Raw genomic sequence first — 20016 nt, 5'->3', positions numbered from 1 at the left:
TCCCCTCCTACCAATGCCTCGCACTCTGCCTGTCCGTCACACGTTGTGTACACTGGTACGGCGGGAGGCCTGACCCCCCACGAACCGGCGACTTCCTCTTTTTCAGATTTCATGGCGATCGGGAGAGAGGGAAGACCACCGAAGCACGCACACTGTCTCAATCCAACCGAAATACAATTATTTAGGTAAATAATTCGCCGCTCGTGCATTACTCAGTTACCGGGGTAGCGAATGATGCACGACTAACGTGCACGTTGGGGATATCCACGTTTCCTCCGTGATCTTTCGTTTCTGAATTTCAGATATTCACATTGTAGCGCAATTCGCTAATAACGAATCGGATGAAATGGGCTCCAACAGTACGCGTCTCCCACACATCGTAACGTTAGGCTAGCAAGCAAGCTAACTTGCGATGCTAACTATCCAACGGTAGTTTGATATGTTTGTTAAAATATAACGTTAAACTAGCCACCGTCAGGTCGAACTTTTCGTGTATTTTTGGGATGCTTAACATGCGTTTTGTTTAATCCAAATATGGTTCCGATAATAAGTAACGATGTGTTTTATCTGGCACGGTTAACTGACCAACTAACCTTAGCTAATGTTAGCTTACTGGCTATCTAGCTAGCCAGATGCGATAAACGGTCGTTATTAGTAGCCATGCAGTTAATTTATTTGCTAATGTTAACTAGCTAGCTATCATGGCGGCTTTGCAGAGTTTTGAAACTTGCAGCTAGCTGTTCGATAGTGAAATGTACTTTATCAGCCATATGTTGTAATGGGTTGAGCTCGCAAACAACTGTATTGGATATTTTGTATCAACCTTGCTCTTGTTAAATTATTAACTGCCATTGTTTCCATAACCCAGTCACTGTTGATTTACATTGTGATGGGTTTCAAATTTGGAATGCATTACGTTAATCATCGCTACTTTTAGCATTTATACGTTTTGGAACGTTATCCCAACCTCTCAAATTATGTGATTCTATCTAAGTGTCATAGAGGTTTGAATGATTATTTTTAATTAGGGAAAGTTAGGCTGGCTAATTCTTCCTCACATTATGCCAGTGTACGTCATCAAATGGTAGCCAACTAGTGTTAACTGTTCTCTCTTAAGTTGGAAAGCATAACTTGTACACATTATAATATGGCAGACACCCCTGTCCAAAATGTTAGACACTAGTCTTCATCTAACAGTGATCAAGGCCTAACTACTGTTCCACAAGCACTTTTTGTTATAAGGCCTTTCGTCATTCTGCCAAAGTACTCCATGTTTAGCACTCACCTTTTTATATGGGTTTGGCCTAGAAGTGACTGACGTTATTGTTATGAGTGGGCCCTGGGCATGTGAGAGGTGGGTCGGTAGTTATGAGAATACATCGTATAGAATCACACACTATTTCTTCTTTATATTGGGTCGTTTGGAGGATGATTTGGGTCACAGTCAACTTCTAATTTGCGTCTTGAGATGAAAAAGTTGAAGAACCCCTGTCAGTTATCTAATCAATATGCATGTGTTTGTGTGAGTGAGTGAAGAAGACACTCGGATAATAAGACTATTTTTTTTGCTTGACAGTGAGATCTAAGCAGACAGACACTGAAAGGATTCTCCTGCTGGTAAGTCAGCCACTCCTCCATATGGTTACTAGTCTTTCCAGTTAGAAAAATGGAAAGTGCACCATCTCTGTCCCTCTGGTTTAGGTCATTTATCTCACACCATTGGATAGGTGAAAGCAAGGGTTATCAACTACATGGCTTTCACCAATCCAGTCAAGTCAGAGTACGTATAATCTTTAGGGAGAGAAGAATGGATGCATTGTCAAAGTACTGAAACAGGCCCTAGGTTTAAATTTACCACAGAGAAAGCAGAAGTCAGAATACACACTCACCAATACCACACTACATGGGTAAGTGTTTATTTGGGTGTAAGTTCCGATTTAGTTTGATGCAATATTGTACAATGCAAGTGTAACAACTTGGGTTGCTTATTTTGTACCAATAAAGTTTGAGAGAATTTGGGAGGGAGAAAGAAGACGCACTTTTTTTTTTGTGTAAGAACATAGGATTATAATTTGTTTAGTAGATGCCTAAACCTTAGTGCCCTTTGTTATTGTAACATCTTAAGGCTGCTAAACTTGAAACCACATTTGCATCAACTAACCTCTGAAGATCCTGCAGCAATAACGGCACCCTACACTAACTGTGATAGTGTGGTTTTTCCCTCTCTCAAATTGTCAAACTTTATTTGTACGAAATAAGCAATCCATATTGCAGAAGCAGTACAACAGAAATGACTAATAAAACCTTTCACGTTCTACCCGGTCACAACTCTGTCTCTCTTGCGCTCTCTCCCCCTGTCAATTGCTATATCTCTCTCTCTGTGCAGGTGTTGCTCAGTGGGCAGTAGTGGTTTCTAGTGCTGGTGTTCTGTTGAAGGGGCTCCTTAGCGCTCTGTGCTGTTGTCTTGCTGTGTCCTGGGTTAGGACTGCCAGCCTATGGCTCTAATGGACAAACACAAAGTAAAGCGACAAAGACTTGACCGCATTTGTGAGGGTAAGGAGCCATGTTTTGCGACACACTCAAACACGTGCACACAGACACTGACCTACAGATAATGCACGCACTCACACACTGACCATACACAGACTGCGCATCTTACATCTTGTATTTTTCTATAATAGGCATTTGAATATTAAGATTTCACAATTCATTTTTATCAGGTTATAGTCATATGGTAATGAGTATTCTCACATGATATTCTCACACCTCCATCACAAATTCATAATACAAAATGGTTTCTACAGGTCTGATTTGGTGTATCAGAACATCGTCCAGAGAGGATGTGCAGTTTTCTTCAAATTGATTGAATGTGTGATTATCACATGCCTATGTCTATAATATTTTGCACTTCCAGTGCATTCGGAATGTACCACTTGTCTTTTCACATTTGTTACGTTACACCCTTATTCTAAAATTTATGGGGGGAAAATTCCCCTCATCAATCTACACACAATACCCCATAATGACAACGTGAAAACAGGTTTTTTGAAAATTGTGCAAATGTATTAAAAATGAAAAACAGAAACCTTATTTACTTAAGTATTCAGACCCTTTGCTATGAGACTTGAAATTGAGCTCAGGTGCACCCTGTTTCAATTGATTATCCTTGAGATGTTTCTATAACTTGATTGGAGTCCACCTGTGGTTAATTAAATTGATTGAACATTATTTGGAAAGACCTGTCTATATAAGGTCCCACAGTTGACAATGCATGTCAGAGCAAAAACCACACCATGAGATTGAACGATTGTGTCGAGGCTCAGATCTGTGGAAGGGTACCAAACAAATTCTGCAGCATTGAATGTCCCCAGGAACAGTTGCCTCGATCATCCTTAAATGGAACAAGTTTGGAACCACCAAGGCGCTTCCTGTAGCTGGCCGCCCGGCCAAGCTGCGCAGTCGGAGGAGAAGGGCCCTATGGTCACTTTAACAGAGCTCCAGAGTTCCTCTGTGGAGACGTGAGAACCTTCCAGAAGGACAATCATCTCTGCATCACTCCACCAATCAGGCATTTTTTAAGGGGGTAAAAAGGCACATGGCAGCCCACTTGGAGTTTGTCAAAAGGCACCTAAAGGACTCTCACACCATGAGAAACAAGATTCTATGGTCTGAAATCAAGATTGAACTATTTGGCCTGAATGCCAAACGTCACAAAGATGAACGGAGCAAAGTACAGAGAGATCCTTGATGAAAACCTTCTCCAGAGCACTCAGGACCTCAGACTTGGGCGAAGGTTCACCTTCCAACAGGACAACGACCCTAAGCACACAGTCAAGACAACGCAGGAATGGCTTCGGGACAAGTCTCTGAATAAATGTCCTTGAGTGGCCCAGCCAGAGCCTGACTTGAACCCGGTCGAACATATCTGGAGAGACCTGAAAATAGCTGTGCTGCGATGCTCCCCATCCAACCTGACAGCTTGAGAGGATCTGCAGAGTAGAATGGGAGTAAACTCCCCAAATACATGTGCTTGTAGCGTCATACCCAAGAAGACTCATGGCTGTAATCGCTGCCAAAGGTGCTTCAACAAAGTACAGAGTAAAGGGTCTGAATACTTTTGTAAGTATATATATATATATTTTTTTTTTTTGCTTTGCTTTGTCATTATGTGGTACTGTGTGTAGATTGACGAGGGGAAAAAACGATTCAATCCATTTTAGAATAAGGCTCTAACGTAACAAAATGTGTAAAAAGTGAAGGGGTCTGAATACTTTCTGAATGCACTGTACATCAGCTGTTGATAAGGAATATATTTTATTAATGATCAGCATATTAGTTTGTGGAGTGGCAGATGGGATATAGGGCTGGGAATTATTACATTGCTTTGGTGACGATATGTATTGCGACACTCACTGTTATATATGTTTTGTGATTCAGTGTTCCAAACATATTGCTCACCATATGTCTGCTGCAGAGAGAGGAGAGAGCATGAGAATTAGTTTTCATCAGTCATGGAAATAAAAGTGCTGAAAATAAATTTGTCTCCCTATTTCAAAAGAAGATGCAAAACAAGCTATTAAGGAAAAAATACTGGAGTTTTGGTGCCGGTAAAGCCAACTAGCTCAAAAATAATATTGCAATATTGTGAAAATATAGTCCAAAAATAATATCCTGATATGTAACTGTATTGATCCTCCCCCCATCACTAGTAGAATAGTGTAGTGATGGCTTGGGGATAGTCAGAGAGAGCGCAAAATGCCCTTATCTCACTTCCTGTTTCTGTCTGTGGGGATTTCAAGAGGGGTTAGTGGGTGGCCAAGCTGGTGTGCCTGAGCTATGAGCCGTGAGAAAGAATGTCAAGGCAAGGTACAAATGATGAGGATGACTGAGTACATGACAGGCTAGGATAATAGACCAGTTAGATTACAACATGATCAGTGTTTTTTTGTGTGTTTTTTTTACAAAGACTGAAATTAACTGAAAAGGTAGAATGGTATCACTTTGGCCTAGATGTAAAACAAATAAATTGGTATTGCAAGTCATGCTAAGCCTCAATTTGTAGTGTATGCAAATGTCATCAAAAGGTAATGAAATCATATAAAATATCTTATTAAATTCTGGACATATAAGACAAAATTCTGGTCTGTACTACCCCAGTCCAAACTAAATAAATTGGTGTGAAATGCAGCCCTTGGGTGATGTTGAGATAAAATGGAGGGAGTTGTCTGGGAGAGTCAGGTCCCCTGAGATGAGTGAGAGGAGCAGGGTGAGGGGTCGCGGCCGTGGCTACAGGGAAACGGGCCAGCTGTCTCTTTAAAAAACAACAACAGCCAAACCAGACCTAGCCACTGCCTGGCTATGCTAATGAGGTTAGTGCTGGTTGGCTGGCCCTCAATGGAGCCGTCCGTGATTGGAGCCGGACCGTGGGGGAGGGGCTGGGTGTGGATGACAGCAGGGACCTAGCCAGCCGAGAACAGTCTGACAGAACTAGAGAGAGAAAAGAAAGAACGATAGAGGGAGAGAGCGAGGCGAGAGAGAGGAAGACAGGCTGGCAAACTTCATAATGCAAGGTTAGGCGCTGGTGTGTGTCGTTAAATGTGTTTGTGAAGGAGAGCTTGAAGATGGAAGGGGGTGATATGGGCTTGGGTGTGGTGTTGCCGACGAGTGTGTGTGTCGTTTCCTTTTTGCTCAGCGTGTCCTTGTAGCGAATTGAGCAACTGTGTGTGTGTGTGTGTGTGTGTGTGTGTGTACGGCGCCTGCGTGTATGTGTGTTATTGTGTGTCTGGCTGGATGTTGGGTGGAGTAGTGCTGCATTATCATCCTACCCTGCCCCTCCCCCTCTCCCTGCTCTCTCTCTCTCACACTCCTTAAACCAAGGGAAAGAGAAAGGAGGAGGAGGAAGGGAAAGGAAAGGAGGGAGGGAGAATGAATGAAGCGCTGAATGAATTGCATTGTGTGCGCGGCCATGCTTGTGCTCCATAAGCCTTGTACGCAAGCGTCCTTTACTCTAAATATTTGTGTGTTTGCGCTTCTGAGGCTGCCTTTTGTTAACCAGTAATTGTGAATCCATTGTGATCTCTGGCATGTGGAGAGTAAGATAAAGGAAAATGCTTTGTTATTTTTTTAAATGAGATGCAGATTCACTTTCTTAAGCCTTCTCGGCTAGGCCCATTTGGGAAATGCTTTGACGTCACAGGAAGCGTCCACAAATATTTGTCTTCCACCGCCTGCCTGCCACCAGTTCCTATCCTACTCCCCCCTCTCTTTCTCCCTCCCCCACACTCCCACTATGACACAGGACATAGTGTTTGTGGATGTCTGTCTGTGTGTCTGTCCCTGCATGCGTCCTGCCCTCTGTCCATGTGAATGTTCCAGCGAGACACATGCACCCCCCCCTTCTTGTCCCTCTCCCCCACCCCAGACCATACACCTGTCACGCAGAGATTGTGTGTGTGCTTCTGGTCTAGGGGCCAGTGGTGTGGTCTGGTGTGTGTTACGTGTGTGTGTGTGTGTGTGTGTGAGAAGGGCAGTGCGTTCCGATTCAGAAGGCCAGTTCATGATTAGTTCAGTGTGAAGGAGAGGCAGAGCGCTAAGACACACACACACACGAATATGTCTTATGATGATGGTATCAGTGGTGATGTTAGCTTTTGTTCCAGTTGGCCACATTTCTCTAGTGACCTTTGGCACAGATGTTAGCCTTGTGCTTTGTCTCGCATTCTGCCACTTGGTGCTCAGTGATGATTGAGGATTTCGATGCAGACGCAGGACCACGGTGGACAAGTGTAGCCATGTATCAGTGGCGTGTGTTTACGGATGTGTGTACAGAACGTGTGTGTGTGTTTGGGGGGGGCTCCAGAGGAGGGAATTTAGGTCATGACTCAGACTCTCTCTCTACCCCCTCCCCCCTTCTTCCCTGCACCCCGCATCTCAACCCCTCTACTGCCCCTCCCCCAACCGTCACACTCGACCTCCCCTGGCACTGCAGCCAGCTACAGTGTAGCTCCACAAGCATTTTCATCCTCCACTCTGGCTGGAGTCAGCGATGTGGGTGGTGTGTCATTCAGTGTGTCTTACATGTGTCGTCATAGCATGTGCGTCTGATTTCCGTGGGGTTGCATGTATTGACGTTGTAGGTTCGTGATGGTGTTGGACCCCCCCTGTCTCTTTGTCATCTCAGATGTGCTCTCTGCAGCAGCAGATCCAGTTACATATTACCATTGCGTAACCATCACACGCAGCCACTGATCCCTCACGGTGCCAGTGTTGACAAGGCCCTGGCTGTTTGTGGGGATGGAGAAGAGAGCATCATGGGACTCTCTTTGGTAGTAGTAATCATGTTAGTGGTCACTGGTCAGACTCACTATTTGGGTTGAGCCTGCTCTGGCCCCAGCACTGATGATGCCAGTGGCTATTGTCATGCCTGGTCAAGTTCAGAGGGACTTTAATGGTGTGCACGTGTGTGTTGTAATGGTCAAGGCAATGGTGCGTGTAGAAGGTTTAGGGCAGTGATTCATTTTGCCCTGGTCCAGAGACTCCAGAAACATTGTTGATTCACTAACCTCAGTGAACAGTCCCATCTGGGAAAACATGGTGCGCTGTATGCAGTGTTTTTGACTTTATCACACATCCCCCAAAGGAAGACATTTTGTCTGGGCGAACGATCAACTCAAAATGGACTGTAAACGTCAGATGAACACTTATAGTTTGATGGTTATGATATGGACATTAAATAAATCAAAAATAATCCACAACCATTAGTGTGTCAAGCACCATGCTCCAACCTAGCCAGCCATTGGAACCAAAGCAGCACATACGATTTTAGAATGCAACTAATTTAGTGACCTCTCATAATGCCATATCATGTCTTAACTGTCCCCCTCTCCCCTGTGTGCAGGCATCCGCCCCCCCATCCTGAACGGGCCCATGCACCCTCGGCCCCTGGTGGCCCTGTTGGACGGGCGTGACTGCACCATAGAGATGCCCATCCTCAAGGATGTGGCCACTGTGGCCTTCTGTGATGCCCAGTCCACCCAGGAGATACACGAGAAGGTAGAGTGAGACACACACACTTTAGGAACACCTGCTCCTTCCATGACAGACTGACCAGGTGAATCCAGGTGAAAGCTATGATCCCTTATTGATGTAACCTGTTAAAGACACTTCAGTCAGTGTAGATGAAGGGGAGGGGACATGTTAAAGAAGGATTTTAAAGCCTTGAGACATGGATTGTGTGTGCCATTCAGAGAGTGTATGGGCAAGACAAAATATGTTTTAAAAAGACTGCCTTTGAACGGGATATGGTGGTAGGTGTCAGGTGCACTGGTTTTAGTCTGTCAAGAACTGTAACGGTGCTGGGTTTTTCACACTCAACAGTTTCCTGTGTATATCGAGAATGGTCCACCACCCAAAAGACATCCAGCTAACTTGACACAACTGTGGGAAGCATTGGAGTTAACATGGGCCAACATCCCTGTGGAACACCTTCGACACCTTGTAGAGTCCATGCCCCAACAAATTGAGTCTTTTCTGAGGGCAAAAGAGGGTGCAACTCAATATTAGGGAGATGCTCCTAATAATTTGTACACTCAGTGTTTATAAGGCAACATACGCTGTCTGGTTGTAAGCTTCCTGTTAATTTGGCTATAAGTGGCACTTCCTGATTTTTAAAATATTTTAAAAGTTATTCAGGACTACCTCCTGACTGCCAGCCATGTGTTTATTTGAGTATTTATGATACTGTCTAACCAGCAGTATGTGTGTTAACCCTGTAGGTGCTGAACGAGGCTGTATTCATTTGTGTGATGGCCTTGTCTGACGGTGTGTGTTAACCCTGTATTGCCAACTGTATAACGGTGTCTGTGTATTAACCCCGTAGGTGCTGAACGAGGCAGTGGGGGCTCTGCTCTACCACACCATCACCCTCTCCAGAGACGACCTGGATAAGTTCAAAGGCCTCCGAGTCATTGTCAGGATCGGCAGTGGCTTCGACAATGTCGACATCAAAGCTGCAGCTGAGCTGGGTGAGTCATGCCCGAATACACACACGCAGTATGCCGATGAACAGGTACACACACACACACACACACACACCTCTCTTTCCTTCATCTCACAATCTCCCTCTCTCCCCACCTCCCCATCTCTCTCCCCCAGGCATCGCAGTGTGTAACGTGCCAGCGTGCTCGGTGGAGGAGACGGCCGACACGTCCATGTGTCTGATCCTGAACCTGTACCGCCGCGTCACCTGGATGCATCAGGCCCTGAGGGAGGGCACCAGGGCCTCCAGCGTGGAGCAGATCAGGGAGGTGGCCGGGGGAGCTGCCCGCATCCGGGGGGAGACGCTGGGCATCATCGGCCTGGGTGAGTGGGGGTCATCTGGGCTAGGGTAGGGAGGTTCATGGAGTTACTGGGTAGTGGGAGAAGGGGGCTGATTTAGAGCAGCTGATTTTTAAAATATTTTATTTACCTTTATTAAACTAGGCAAGTCAGTTAACCTGCAGTGACGCCCAGCCCGTGAACGGGACCGTTATCATCATCTGACACTAATTAGCATAACGCAACGGACATAAATCTTCCTAGAAAATATTCCTATTCATGAAAATCACAAGTGAAATATATTGGAACACAGCTTAGCCTTTTGTTAATCACCCTGTCATGTCAGATTTTCAAAATATGCTTTACAGCCAATGCTAGACAAGCATTTGTGTAAGTTTATCATAGCCTAGCATAGCATTATGCCTTGCTAGCAGCAGGCAAACTTGTCACGGAAATCAGAAAAGCAATCAAATTCAATTCTTTACCTTTGATGAACTTCGGATGTTTTCACTCACGAGACTCCCAGGTAGATAGCCAAAGTTCATTTTTTCCCAAAATATTATTTTTGTAGGCGAAATAGCTCCATTTGTTCTTCACGTTTGGCTGAGAAATCGCCCGGAAATTGCGGTCACCACAACCCCGAAAAATATTCCAAATTAGCTCCATAATATCGACAGAAACATGGCAAACGTTGTTTAGAATCCATCCTCAAGGTGTTTTTCTAATATCTATTCGATAACATATCCGTCGGAACAATTCCTTTTTCTCTAGGACCGATTGGAGTAATGGCTACCTCTGCACTTTACGCGAGAATCTCTCTCGGAGCCACCATGTGACCACTTACGCAATGTGCCCCCATACGGCTATTCTTCAACAGAAATGCGTAAAACTACGTCACAATGCTGTAGACACCTTGGGGATTACGTATAAAGCGTAAGCTCGTTGATGATACATTCACAGCCATATAGGGAGTCATTGGAACGCAGCGCTTTCAAAACCTGGGGCACTTCCGGATTGGATTTTTCTCAGGCTTTCGCCTGCAACATCAGTTCTGTTATACTCACAGACAATATCTTTACAGTTTTGGAAACGTTAGTGTTTTCTATCCAAAGCTGTCAATTATATGCATATTCTAGCATCTTTTCCTGACAAAATATCTTGTTTAAAACTGGAACGTTTTTTTTTCCTAAAATGAAAATACTGCCCCCTAACACCAAGAGGTTAAGAACAAATTCTTATTTTCAATGACGGCCTAGGAACAGTGAGTTAATTGCCTTGTTCAGGGGCAGAAAGACAGATTTGTACCTTGTTTGTGGATTTGAACTTGCAACCTTTCGGTTACTAGTCCAACTCTCTAACCACTAGGCTACCCTGACTAGTGGTCACTAGGCTACCCTGACTAGTGGTCACTAGGCTACCCTGACTAGTGGTCACTAGGCTACCCTGACTAGTGGTCACTAGGCTACCCTGACTAGTGGTCACTAGGCTACCCTGACTAGTGGTCACTAGGCTACCCTGACTAGTGGTCACTAGTCTGGCCTGTTTTCAATTGACAATTGGGGCTACGAGAGGCCCTGGAATTGCTATGGGTGCCTATGTGCCCCACAATGGATATACAAATACTAGTTACCCCTGTGCGTTCTGTGCAGGTCGTGTGGGCCAGGCGGTGGCTCTGCGGGCCAAGGCGTTTGGTTTCGGGGTGATCTTCTACGACCCCTACCTGCCTGACGGAGTGGAGCGCTCCCTGGGTCTGCAGAGGATGACTACGCTCCAAGACCTGCTCATCCACTCTGACTGTGTCTCTCTACACTGCAGCCTCAATGAACACAACCACCACCTCATCAACGACTTCACCATCAAACAGGTACACGATGTCATAAACACACATCGTACACACACATTTTATGTATGTTTTAGGGCTGTCAAACGATTTAAATAATCACAATTCATCTAAATGTTTTAATTTGCTCAAATTTGTCCCTTAAGAAAAAATAACCCTATTAAAAAGCAGTTTTGTTTGAGTTACAGGCGTACTATGCTTTTATTGTAAGGGACGGAAACACAATCTGTATAAGAAATAAAATACTCACAATGTTTAAATTAGCTACATGTAATATTTTTGCATTGTAATTTCAGAAAATGTCATTAATATATCTGAAGTAATAGTGGAATGATAGTGTTTAACAATATTCTTTTCCTCCAAAAAAGTGATTGGGCCCACACAAAATTGCATTCTATTGGTGCAGCCTTCTTATTGGTCAACAGAAGACGGACTGGCTCTTGTTGTTAAATTGCCTGAGCCGCATGCTAACCGAATCCGTTAGTGAGCGATACTTTATACAAATCGTTCAGCCCAAAAATACTACATGTAGCTCTTTTAAATATACTTACTCCCTCTTATTAATGTTCTTGACGTTTTAACACTTGCGAACACACACACACACACACAAACAAACAAACAGTTAAAGCTTCAGGCATTCTCAATTAGTGTTCTCCCAATTTCTGATTTGGAGGGTTAAGTACCGGAAAACAGAACTGACTCTATGGACACAAGGAGCATTTTACACCTGTTCAACAATGATATGAATTCCACAGAAGGCAATAGCTCAGCCAGATCTGAGTTCATGTAATAACAGCTATTAGATGTAGCCTAGGCTACTTCAACATGAGCTAGTCACAAGCTGGTTCTACAAAAATTGAGATTATTTGCTTAAATCTTTTGACCTGAGAAATGCAAGAAAAACAGTACCTAAATGGAATGGATGTCCTGTTCTGGTTTAAAACCATTGTGGGTAGTTAGTTATGTCAAGAGGCATTCAACCATGACATTGTAAACATTATTTTGGTAAGCTAGCGAACTTTAGTATAACTTGCTAGCTATTTTGGTCCAAAATATGTTTTTGCTGTTATCTAAAGAAACACCTGAGAATGTGTGTATGGTTGAGCTTTTTTTCCTTCAAAATTGTGGCTCAAAGCTGTGCGCAAAGTGGATGTTTTAAGGGTGTTTTCACATATTAGTCCTCTTTTAAAATAAGTGGTGTCAGTCCTGTTTAAAGTGAACAAAAGAAATCTAAAGAAGTCTGTTCTCTTTGTATTCACACTGCCTTTGAATGAGGACTCTTTTGCCAGTTCACTTTGCCTTTTTTGAGGTCCGAGTCCTCTTTACATTCGCATTTCAATTTTTTGTTAGAAAGGAACCAAAGATAGATAGATATACCTACTTAAATTTTGGAAGTTAACAGATTGCATTTTGGTAAAAGGATGAGACATAATAATTGCCATCAGAAGATAATATTAACATGTAAATATTATTGGTAAACAGATTAACTACCAGTAAATTAATTGCCGATTAAATAATGCTGTAGGCTTCTGACCCTTCAACAGCTAGAATGGGTTTTGTACCCATGTTGTGATTCTCACCAAATATGTTGCCTTTTCACACTATTCAAACCCCACATTCGAATAAACAGTTTATGAACCTCTCTTAGCCTGTAGGTCAACATATTGTAAACAGAGAATCTGAACATCGCGTCAGTACAAAACTCCACACACACATTTTAGAATTTCTCTGCGTCCTTGACAATCGCCAATCAGCACACATTTATTTATGTGAACCGGCACATCCTCTTCTCTCTCCAATGTGAAGGGGTTATTGCAGAGGAAACAGTGTTCCAGTAGTCCAGTGTGTGGTGCGGTAAAAATGACAAGCAAACCCGGGGAGCTTTGTGTTTACCTTGTCCTAAAAAAAAATGAGGGGGAACCGGACTTCCGAATTCAAGCGAACCATAGGGCGCTCTTCTGAGGGCTCTAAGTTCCTATGGAGTGTCTTCACACTCCACTGTGTTCCTTTTGGAGTCTTCGCACTCCACTGTGTTCCTTTTGGAGTCTTCGCACGCCACTGTGTTCCTTTTGGAGTCTTCGCACTCCACTGTGTTCCTTTTGGAGTCTTCGCACGCCACTGTGTTCCTTTTGGAGTCTTCGCACTCCACTGTGTTCCTTTTGGAGTCTTCGCACGCCACTGTGTTCCTTTTGGAGTCTTCGCACTCCACTGTGTTCCTTTTGGAGTCTTCGCACGCCACAAAAAAATGAGGGGAACCGCACTGAATTCACAAAAATTGTCTGAAGGGGACCAAGTGTGAAAACACCCTAAGAGACAGACGGCGCCACATAACAGCAGCTGCAACAGTGCAGGGTCCGTGCGGAATAGGGTCTGTGTGGAAACACGTGCGCTTGAAAGGGGTCCGTGCGGTGAAAAATGAATGCCTTTTTAAAAATCTAACACCTTATTAACTCGTTAACAGCCCTAGTATGTTTGTAAATTCATATTCTTACATGCATGTACAGGTAACTTCCAGAACAATGGAAACAATTGACTAAATGAGGGATATAAAGTATATTAAAAGCAGGTGCTTCCACATAGGTGTGGTTCCTGAGTTAATTATGGGAGTGCGTGTCTCTATAAAGTTAACCCTGTGTTTTGTGTGTAGATGCGCCAGGGAGCATTCCTGGTGAACTCTGCGCGGGGAGGGCTGGTGGATGAGAAGGCTCTGGCTCAGGCCCTGAAGGAAGGACGGATACGAGGAGCTGCACTAGACGTTCACGAGACCGAGCCCTTCAGGTACACACACACACACTGGACGTTGAGTCGTTCACGACACAGAGCCCTTCAGGTACACACACACACACTCACTGGACGTTCAGTCGTTTACGACACAGAGCCCTTCAGGTACACACACACACACACACTGGACGTTTTGTCGTTCACGAGACAGAGCCCTTCAGGTACACACACACAGACACACTGGACGTTCAGTCGTTCACGAGACAGAGCCCTTCAGGTACACACACACACACTGGACGTTCAGTCGTTCACGAGACCGAGCCCTTCAGGTACACACACACACACACACACACACACACTGGACGTTCAGTCGTTCACGAGACCGAGCCCTTCTGACACACACCGCCCACTGAAGGATCCTAGCCTGATTTCGAACCCCCACAAGTCTGTTTGACCGTGCAAGCCCCCCTCTCTTTCCCCCTCTAACCCTCTCTCTGTTGTTGTAGTTTCTCCCAGGGCCCCCTGAAGGATGCTCCCAACCTCATCTGTACCCCCCACACGTCCTGGTACAGTGAGCAGGCCTCCATCGAGGCCAGAGAGGAGGCTGCCAGGGAGGTGCGCCGTGCCATCACTGGTAAGACCCCTAACACTCCGCTTCAGCTAGTTAACACAGCCTGGGCTTCCATCGCCAACCTAACTTTGTATTATTAGTTATTACGTAGTGATGAATGGATTATTTCAGTGGCTCTATGTAGCTTGAGTATGGCTGCAGCTTTTGAGGTTCTAGAGTGGGCTGGTGTTATATCTTACTGACACTCTTATTTTTTTTGCACACAAGAAAAATGCTAATCAATATTGTGAGAGTTTAAAATGTAAAAAAAAAAAAAAATACAAATATCTGCATGTGCAGGAGACACCCTGAGTGGCTTGTACGGCACCTGTCCCGAAAATGGTATCCTGGTTATTAAAACGGGGATTGGGGGATTTACACGCTAAGCCCTTGTCCCCTGTCTGTCCTCTGTTAGGGCGTATCCCAGACAGTCTGAAGAACTGTGTGAATAAGGAATATCTGATGGCAGCGTCCCAGTGGCCCAGTATGGAGGCTGCAACAGTCCACCCTGAACTCAACGGAGGCGGTGCATACAGGTGAGACCCTCAGCGGTTAAGGTGAGCACAGGAGGACAACCAAGTCAGGAAGTGTATCGTGATTATTATAATTATACTTCATTTTATGCAAAATACGATATCTGTTCTTCACAGTAGATTTGGTTGTTGATGAATGTGCTGCAATGTTGTTCCCTCCTGAACAAGGCTCTGATACGTTCTCTCGCTCTCTCTCCGCGTCAGGTTTCCTGTGGGTCTGATCAGCGTAGCAGCAGGGGGTCTGACGGGGGCGGGAGCAGGGGTAGAGGCCCTGGCTCACGCCATCGCCCCTGTGTCCCACCCCCCCCACACCTCATCGCCAGGGCAACCCAGCAAGGCAGAGGCAGACAGAGACATCCCCTCTGACCAATAGCACCCCAACATTCCTCCGTCACCCCTGGAAACCAACAACCCCACCCTCTCCTCCCACCATCATCATCACCACCAACCCTCCTCTCCGACCTCAGGCAGATTGACACTGGGGTTCCGGTTTGAACCGGTTCGATCTGGATCTGTTCAAGCGCCAGTCCTTCAGAACACAGTACCAGCCCAGGAGTGACCTGCCGTCCACAAAATCCCCCTCCTCCGTAACCCTTCCTCGGACCCACTCAACCCCCCATGGACCCCTATCTCCCCTCTATCCATATTCCCCCCACAACAACAAACCTTCAGCAATAACTCTCTTCTCAAGTATTCAATTGGATTGGTATTTTCATCTTTTTTTAAATTCTTTTGAGGAAAAACAAAACATTTAGTTATTGTTTTGAGTAGCATTTCTCCAGCAAAGCTGGACCGAGAGTCTGGCTGTTATGATCCGTGAGAGAGGCGTGAAGGGTTGGCCCGGCGTACATTAGTGGCTTTCTGATGTTACTGCAATCCTTTCTCTTACGCCTCCCTCTCTCTCTCTCTCTCGCTCTCTCTCTCTCTCTCGCTCTCTCATATTTTAGAAAATGTGTACAAAAGTAAGACACATAACACATCGGGCTTCTATTGTCCCGATTATTCCTAGCCTGATCCTAGATCTCTATCTAGCTAGCTTTAGCCAAGTCAGCTAAAGCACATACAGATATGGGTCCAGGCTACCTGATTCCCTGTCTGTTGGCTAGTGTAGGGATGAATAATGTCAGTGAAGAGCTGAAACCTTAGCAAAGCGTGTTACGTCTCCTCTGTCGCTACAGGGCTGTGTTAAACCCTGTGAGTCCTGTCTCTTCTCCTCAAGATGGTGAACCCTCTCCTTTGGCAGGCGACAATTCTCTTTCCTGCTTTTATATCCCCTTTTGGTGGTCTTAACAGCCGAGCTCCTTTTGTTCCAGCGCCAGTCACTTCCTGTTGAAAGGTCAGGTGGATGTCGTCCTATGTTGTGCTCTGTGTCGTCACTCAACAGGCCCTTGCCCACGACGTGGTCTTAAACTCAGCAACAGTTATGGGAAATGTTTATTCTGTAAAGGCTGTCCCCTGAACCGGTGTGTAGCTTCAAGATCACGTGAGAACAGTTTCATATCAGTAGGATTGTGGCCCCCCCAAAAAAAAAGTCAAACTATTGTTCAAGGGCCTTTTTGTTTCTCAGAGGCACTTAGCACCAAGTACACACGGACACACACAGCGAGCTTGCAACATTGTTAGCAGCACAGGTCAGCTGTGTAGGACTGAGGTTTGGCCAGCAGGGGGTACCACTGCCATCTGAATGCTCAGTCTGCAGGCTGTGCTCCGAGAGAGGGGCAGTGATTTGGCTGCAGCGCTGAGCTGCGTGTAACCAGCCTGACAGCTACCCCTGGGTTTTCGTAACGCGTCCACACGAAGCAGTCAGCCGCAGGGAAAGTGAAGTACAACTCTTTTGCCGTGATGTCATTAATTACCTGCTGACTTCCAAAGACAACCAGGACGGGTGACAAGGCAAGGACTCACTGTCTTTCTCTCTCTCTCTCTCTCTCTCCCAGACCTCTCCGATCTTTTATCGCAGTCCATCCACCCAACCTCTCTCTCTCTCACACCCCATCCAGCCCTTGAAGAACTCTGCTCTCCACTAGTGCTTTATCAGCAAGTGTGGATCGACCCATCCCTTTAAGAATGGGCAGTGTAGCCAGCGAGTTGATTCAACCATCCCTTTAAGAAGACGGAGATTCACCGTTCCCGTTAAGGCCAAAGGGAGTGTGTGTGGAGTCTTTATTCTTACATGATCATAGTGGCTTTTCAAAGGCGACCGTGTTGTCTGCATGTGGACCCCTCCCACCCCATTGGTTGTATTGACAAGTCGTTGTCTTTCTGAAAGAGTAGTTCTTAACGCCGTCGTCTCTCGTTGTTTCAAGGGAATACCTTTTTATAGTACCTCAGTAACAGATATTGAATGTACGTTCAAACCCTTTTCTTTTTTGTACAGCTTTTGTAGAGACCACTTTGCTATTCCTGACCAGAAGGGTTGTGAAAATTGTAACAATGACGATGATAAATAAGAACCCCACTCAATAACCGAATTGACCAAACAACTTTTTAGGATTTGTCTGCAGTTTCTCCCCCCCCCCACTGTCAAAAATCTCAGGCACCGAGACCAGTTACTTATCTCTCATCTTCACCTTAAATGTTATACTTCATTTGTTTCTCTGTGAGCACAATGAGCACAATGCTTTCCCGTGATTCTCCATTTCGACATCAGATTCCAGTTGATCTGACAAGCTTCTTCAACCTCCCGTTCTACAGCACAATGAAACTTGGATTCAAATTCAAAGTGTCAGCATGATCCGTTTTTATTTTCTAGAATGTAGAACTGTATGCCTTTCTACTCTCCCTAATGTCATGCTGCTCTAGCTATTGTGCATGTGAGGTATTTTTGGAGGGCAAACGCTATTGGCCTAAAGATTGTCATCTTGTTGTCTGCCCTTTGCTCCCCAGTGCTTAACCCTTAACCCAAGTTGCCATTTTGTGGTGGTCAGTAACCAGTGATGTACAGTTTTTTCCCCCCTTCCTACCAGAGTCTATGAGGACATGGACATGAGGACATTATAGGCTCCTGTGTCATGTGATGAGTATATATTTTTTTAAATATCCCCCATAGTTTGAATTATGAGCTTAAATAGTGACCTTAAATTGCCATTGATGATATTGATGACATTTTTTTGGTTGTTTTCAGTTCATCAATGTGTTCAAATCCATTTTTTTTTTTTTTTTTTTTTTTGACTCTTCAGTTGTAATCGCGCTCACTTTGTGTTCTACATGTTGTACTGACACATTTCAGGAACAAATGTTTGAGTTTTTTTGTGTTGTTGTTGTTGTCTTAGCCGCCCTGCTGTATTTAGCCTCTCCCTGTATAGTAGCTGTAGAGTTGCCATGGAAACACTCACTGCCTTAAACACAGTTGACCACAGTAGGTGGGGTAGGAGAGACACACAGTCAGACGAAACCCCGCTAACAACTCACACCGTAAGGACGTTATTCAATCAAACACTGGTGACAAGGTTTCCCGGATAAGTCAACAATAACATGCTCTCCACAGAGCTAAAAAGGGTATTTGATTTGACATGCAGTTGAGTGTCTAAGTTTCACACTGCAAATGTTTTGTTGAGTACATCAATCAAAATATGCATTCTCTCAGTCCAGAAAGAACATTTCTGCGTTAACCGGGTGAGCCATTTTGATTGAATTTCCCCATACATGTAGTTGAGTAGGTCACTGTCAGTGCTACAGACTGAAGGAAAGTCCATCTGATATTTCACTCTGGGGTGTGAGAATGTTTCCCCTGCTCCGGCGCTCTGAAAGTCTTTCATGGCCAGCCCCGAGCCCCCCAGCCCCGGGGGCTACAGCGGACACTGATGTGGTCTGTCAGACCAGCTGAAAAGGATGGATACAATTGGTCACTTTTCTCTCTCAGGGTTGAAATGCACACACATCCTCCCGCAGCCTCTTCCTCTCCCTGTCTGTTCTGTGTTCCGCGCTCCTCAGAATGTTGAGCAGTCTCCTGACTTCCAGAAGGCCCTCACCATTCTCTCCCTTCATTTGTACACCGTGAGTTCTTGTTTGGTTTTACCTTCTGTTCTTTGGCACTGACATCTAACCTTCATCTAGCAATGAATGAATAAATGTTTTAAATGAGCTGTGTGTAATGTTGAAATTTGGGAAATGTATTTTTACAACATGTGAACATGAGTTTTTTTTTTGGGGGGGTGGTGTCTTTCACTCATCCTTTGTCGTGAATTCATTGATTTACTTTCACCAGACTCCTGTAACGTCTCCTGTAACTAGGCTCTTAAGCTTTGTTTTTGTTTACTTTTTGTATTAGAAACAATCATGTTTGTGATGGTAATTTCCGATGGTAAACTCCACACCGTATTTTAATAAAATCCAAAAAATGTACCCTTTGCTTTCTCGCCCTGCTTTCTTCTGTGTTCTCGCTCTGTGTGAAACATATGTCTATGTCAAACCTTTAACTCATTTGACTGACCGTTGCTCTCGTGTGTGTGTGTGTGTGTGTGTGTGTGTGTGTGTGTTTGTGCAATTTTCATGTGTGCATAGTGCAAGGTTTGCTATATAGCAGTGTTGATCCAGGTGTGCTGCCTGCCGCCTTCTTCTCCTGTTTATAAAGTCCAGCCCTTAGGATATAGGAGCAAGTTTTACAAACTTCTGGCTCCCTAACCAACTCTGTTTACAATCCCTGCTTGTCTGTTTATACGGGCACAGGGGTGATGTAGTGCCAAGCAATCCAGCAGCTTTATAGGCAGGCAGGTGAGATGGGTACAGTCATAGCACCACAGTGATCGGGAGGGGGGAATGCCAACCCCCAAATTGCCACCACATGTACCATCCCTAGCCCCTGACGAGACTATTCTTCATTAAAAAGCAGTTTAAACCATTTGGTCCCTCCCCATGGAGGTACTCTGCCCATCTAAGCTGAGCTAAGGCACCCTTAAGACTACGCTATCGTGGGTGCACACTTGCATAGAGGCTACATTATAGGTTGCAATGCCACCTTAGATTAACATGATGCACTTCATGCTGTTTTTAATTGA

General features: G+C 44.8%; 1 protein-coding gene across 3 annotated transcripts; it reads left to right on the top strand.

Annotated features, from left to right (window-relative positions):
- Nucleotides 1–17: 17 nt before the first annotated feature.
- Nucleotides 18–17541, top strand: LOC112220741 (C-terminal-binding protein 2). 3 transcript variants are annotated; one of them, XM_042302894.1, is made up of 11 exons: nucleotides 18–185; nucleotides 1577–1617; nucleotides 2387–2553; nucleotides 7898–8052; nucleotides 8879–9023; nucleotides 9154–9360; nucleotides 10965–11179; nucleotides 13803–13933; nucleotides 14383–14510; nucleotides 14902–15022; nucleotides 15224–17541. In XM_042302894.1, exons 3-11 carry the CDS (start codon nucleotides 2496–2498, stop codon nucleotides 15390–15392), a joined length of 1329 nt encoding a protein of 442 aa, XP_042158828.1. In that variant the 5' UTR covers nucleotides 18–185; nucleotides 1577–1617; nucleotides 2387–2495; the 3' UTR covers nucleotides 15393–17541. The 3 variants fall into 3 exon arrangements, with proteins under 3 accessions (XP_042158828.1, XP_042158830.1, XP_042158829.1); XM_042302896.1 differs by having other exon boundaries at nucleotides 14902–15043; nucleotides 15224–15364; XM_042302895.1 differs by lacking the exons at nucleotides 18–185; nucleotides 1577–1617; nucleotides 2387–2553 and adding an exon at nucleotides 5426–5570.
- Nucleotides 17542–20016: the final 2475 nt, after the last annotated feature.

This window comes from Oncorhynchus tshawytscha, linkage group LG21 (genome assembly GCF_018296145.1).
Source record: "Oncorhynchus tshawytscha isolate Ot180627B linkage group LG21, Otsh_v2.0, whole genome shotgun sequence".
Lineage (NCBI taxonomy): Eukaryota > Metazoa > Chordata > Actinopteri > Salmoniformes > Salmonidae > Oncorhynchus > Oncorhynchus tshawytscha.
The sequence above is the reverse complement of the archived record's forward strand: the minus strand, read 5'-3'. Positions and strand labels throughout refer to the sequence as shown.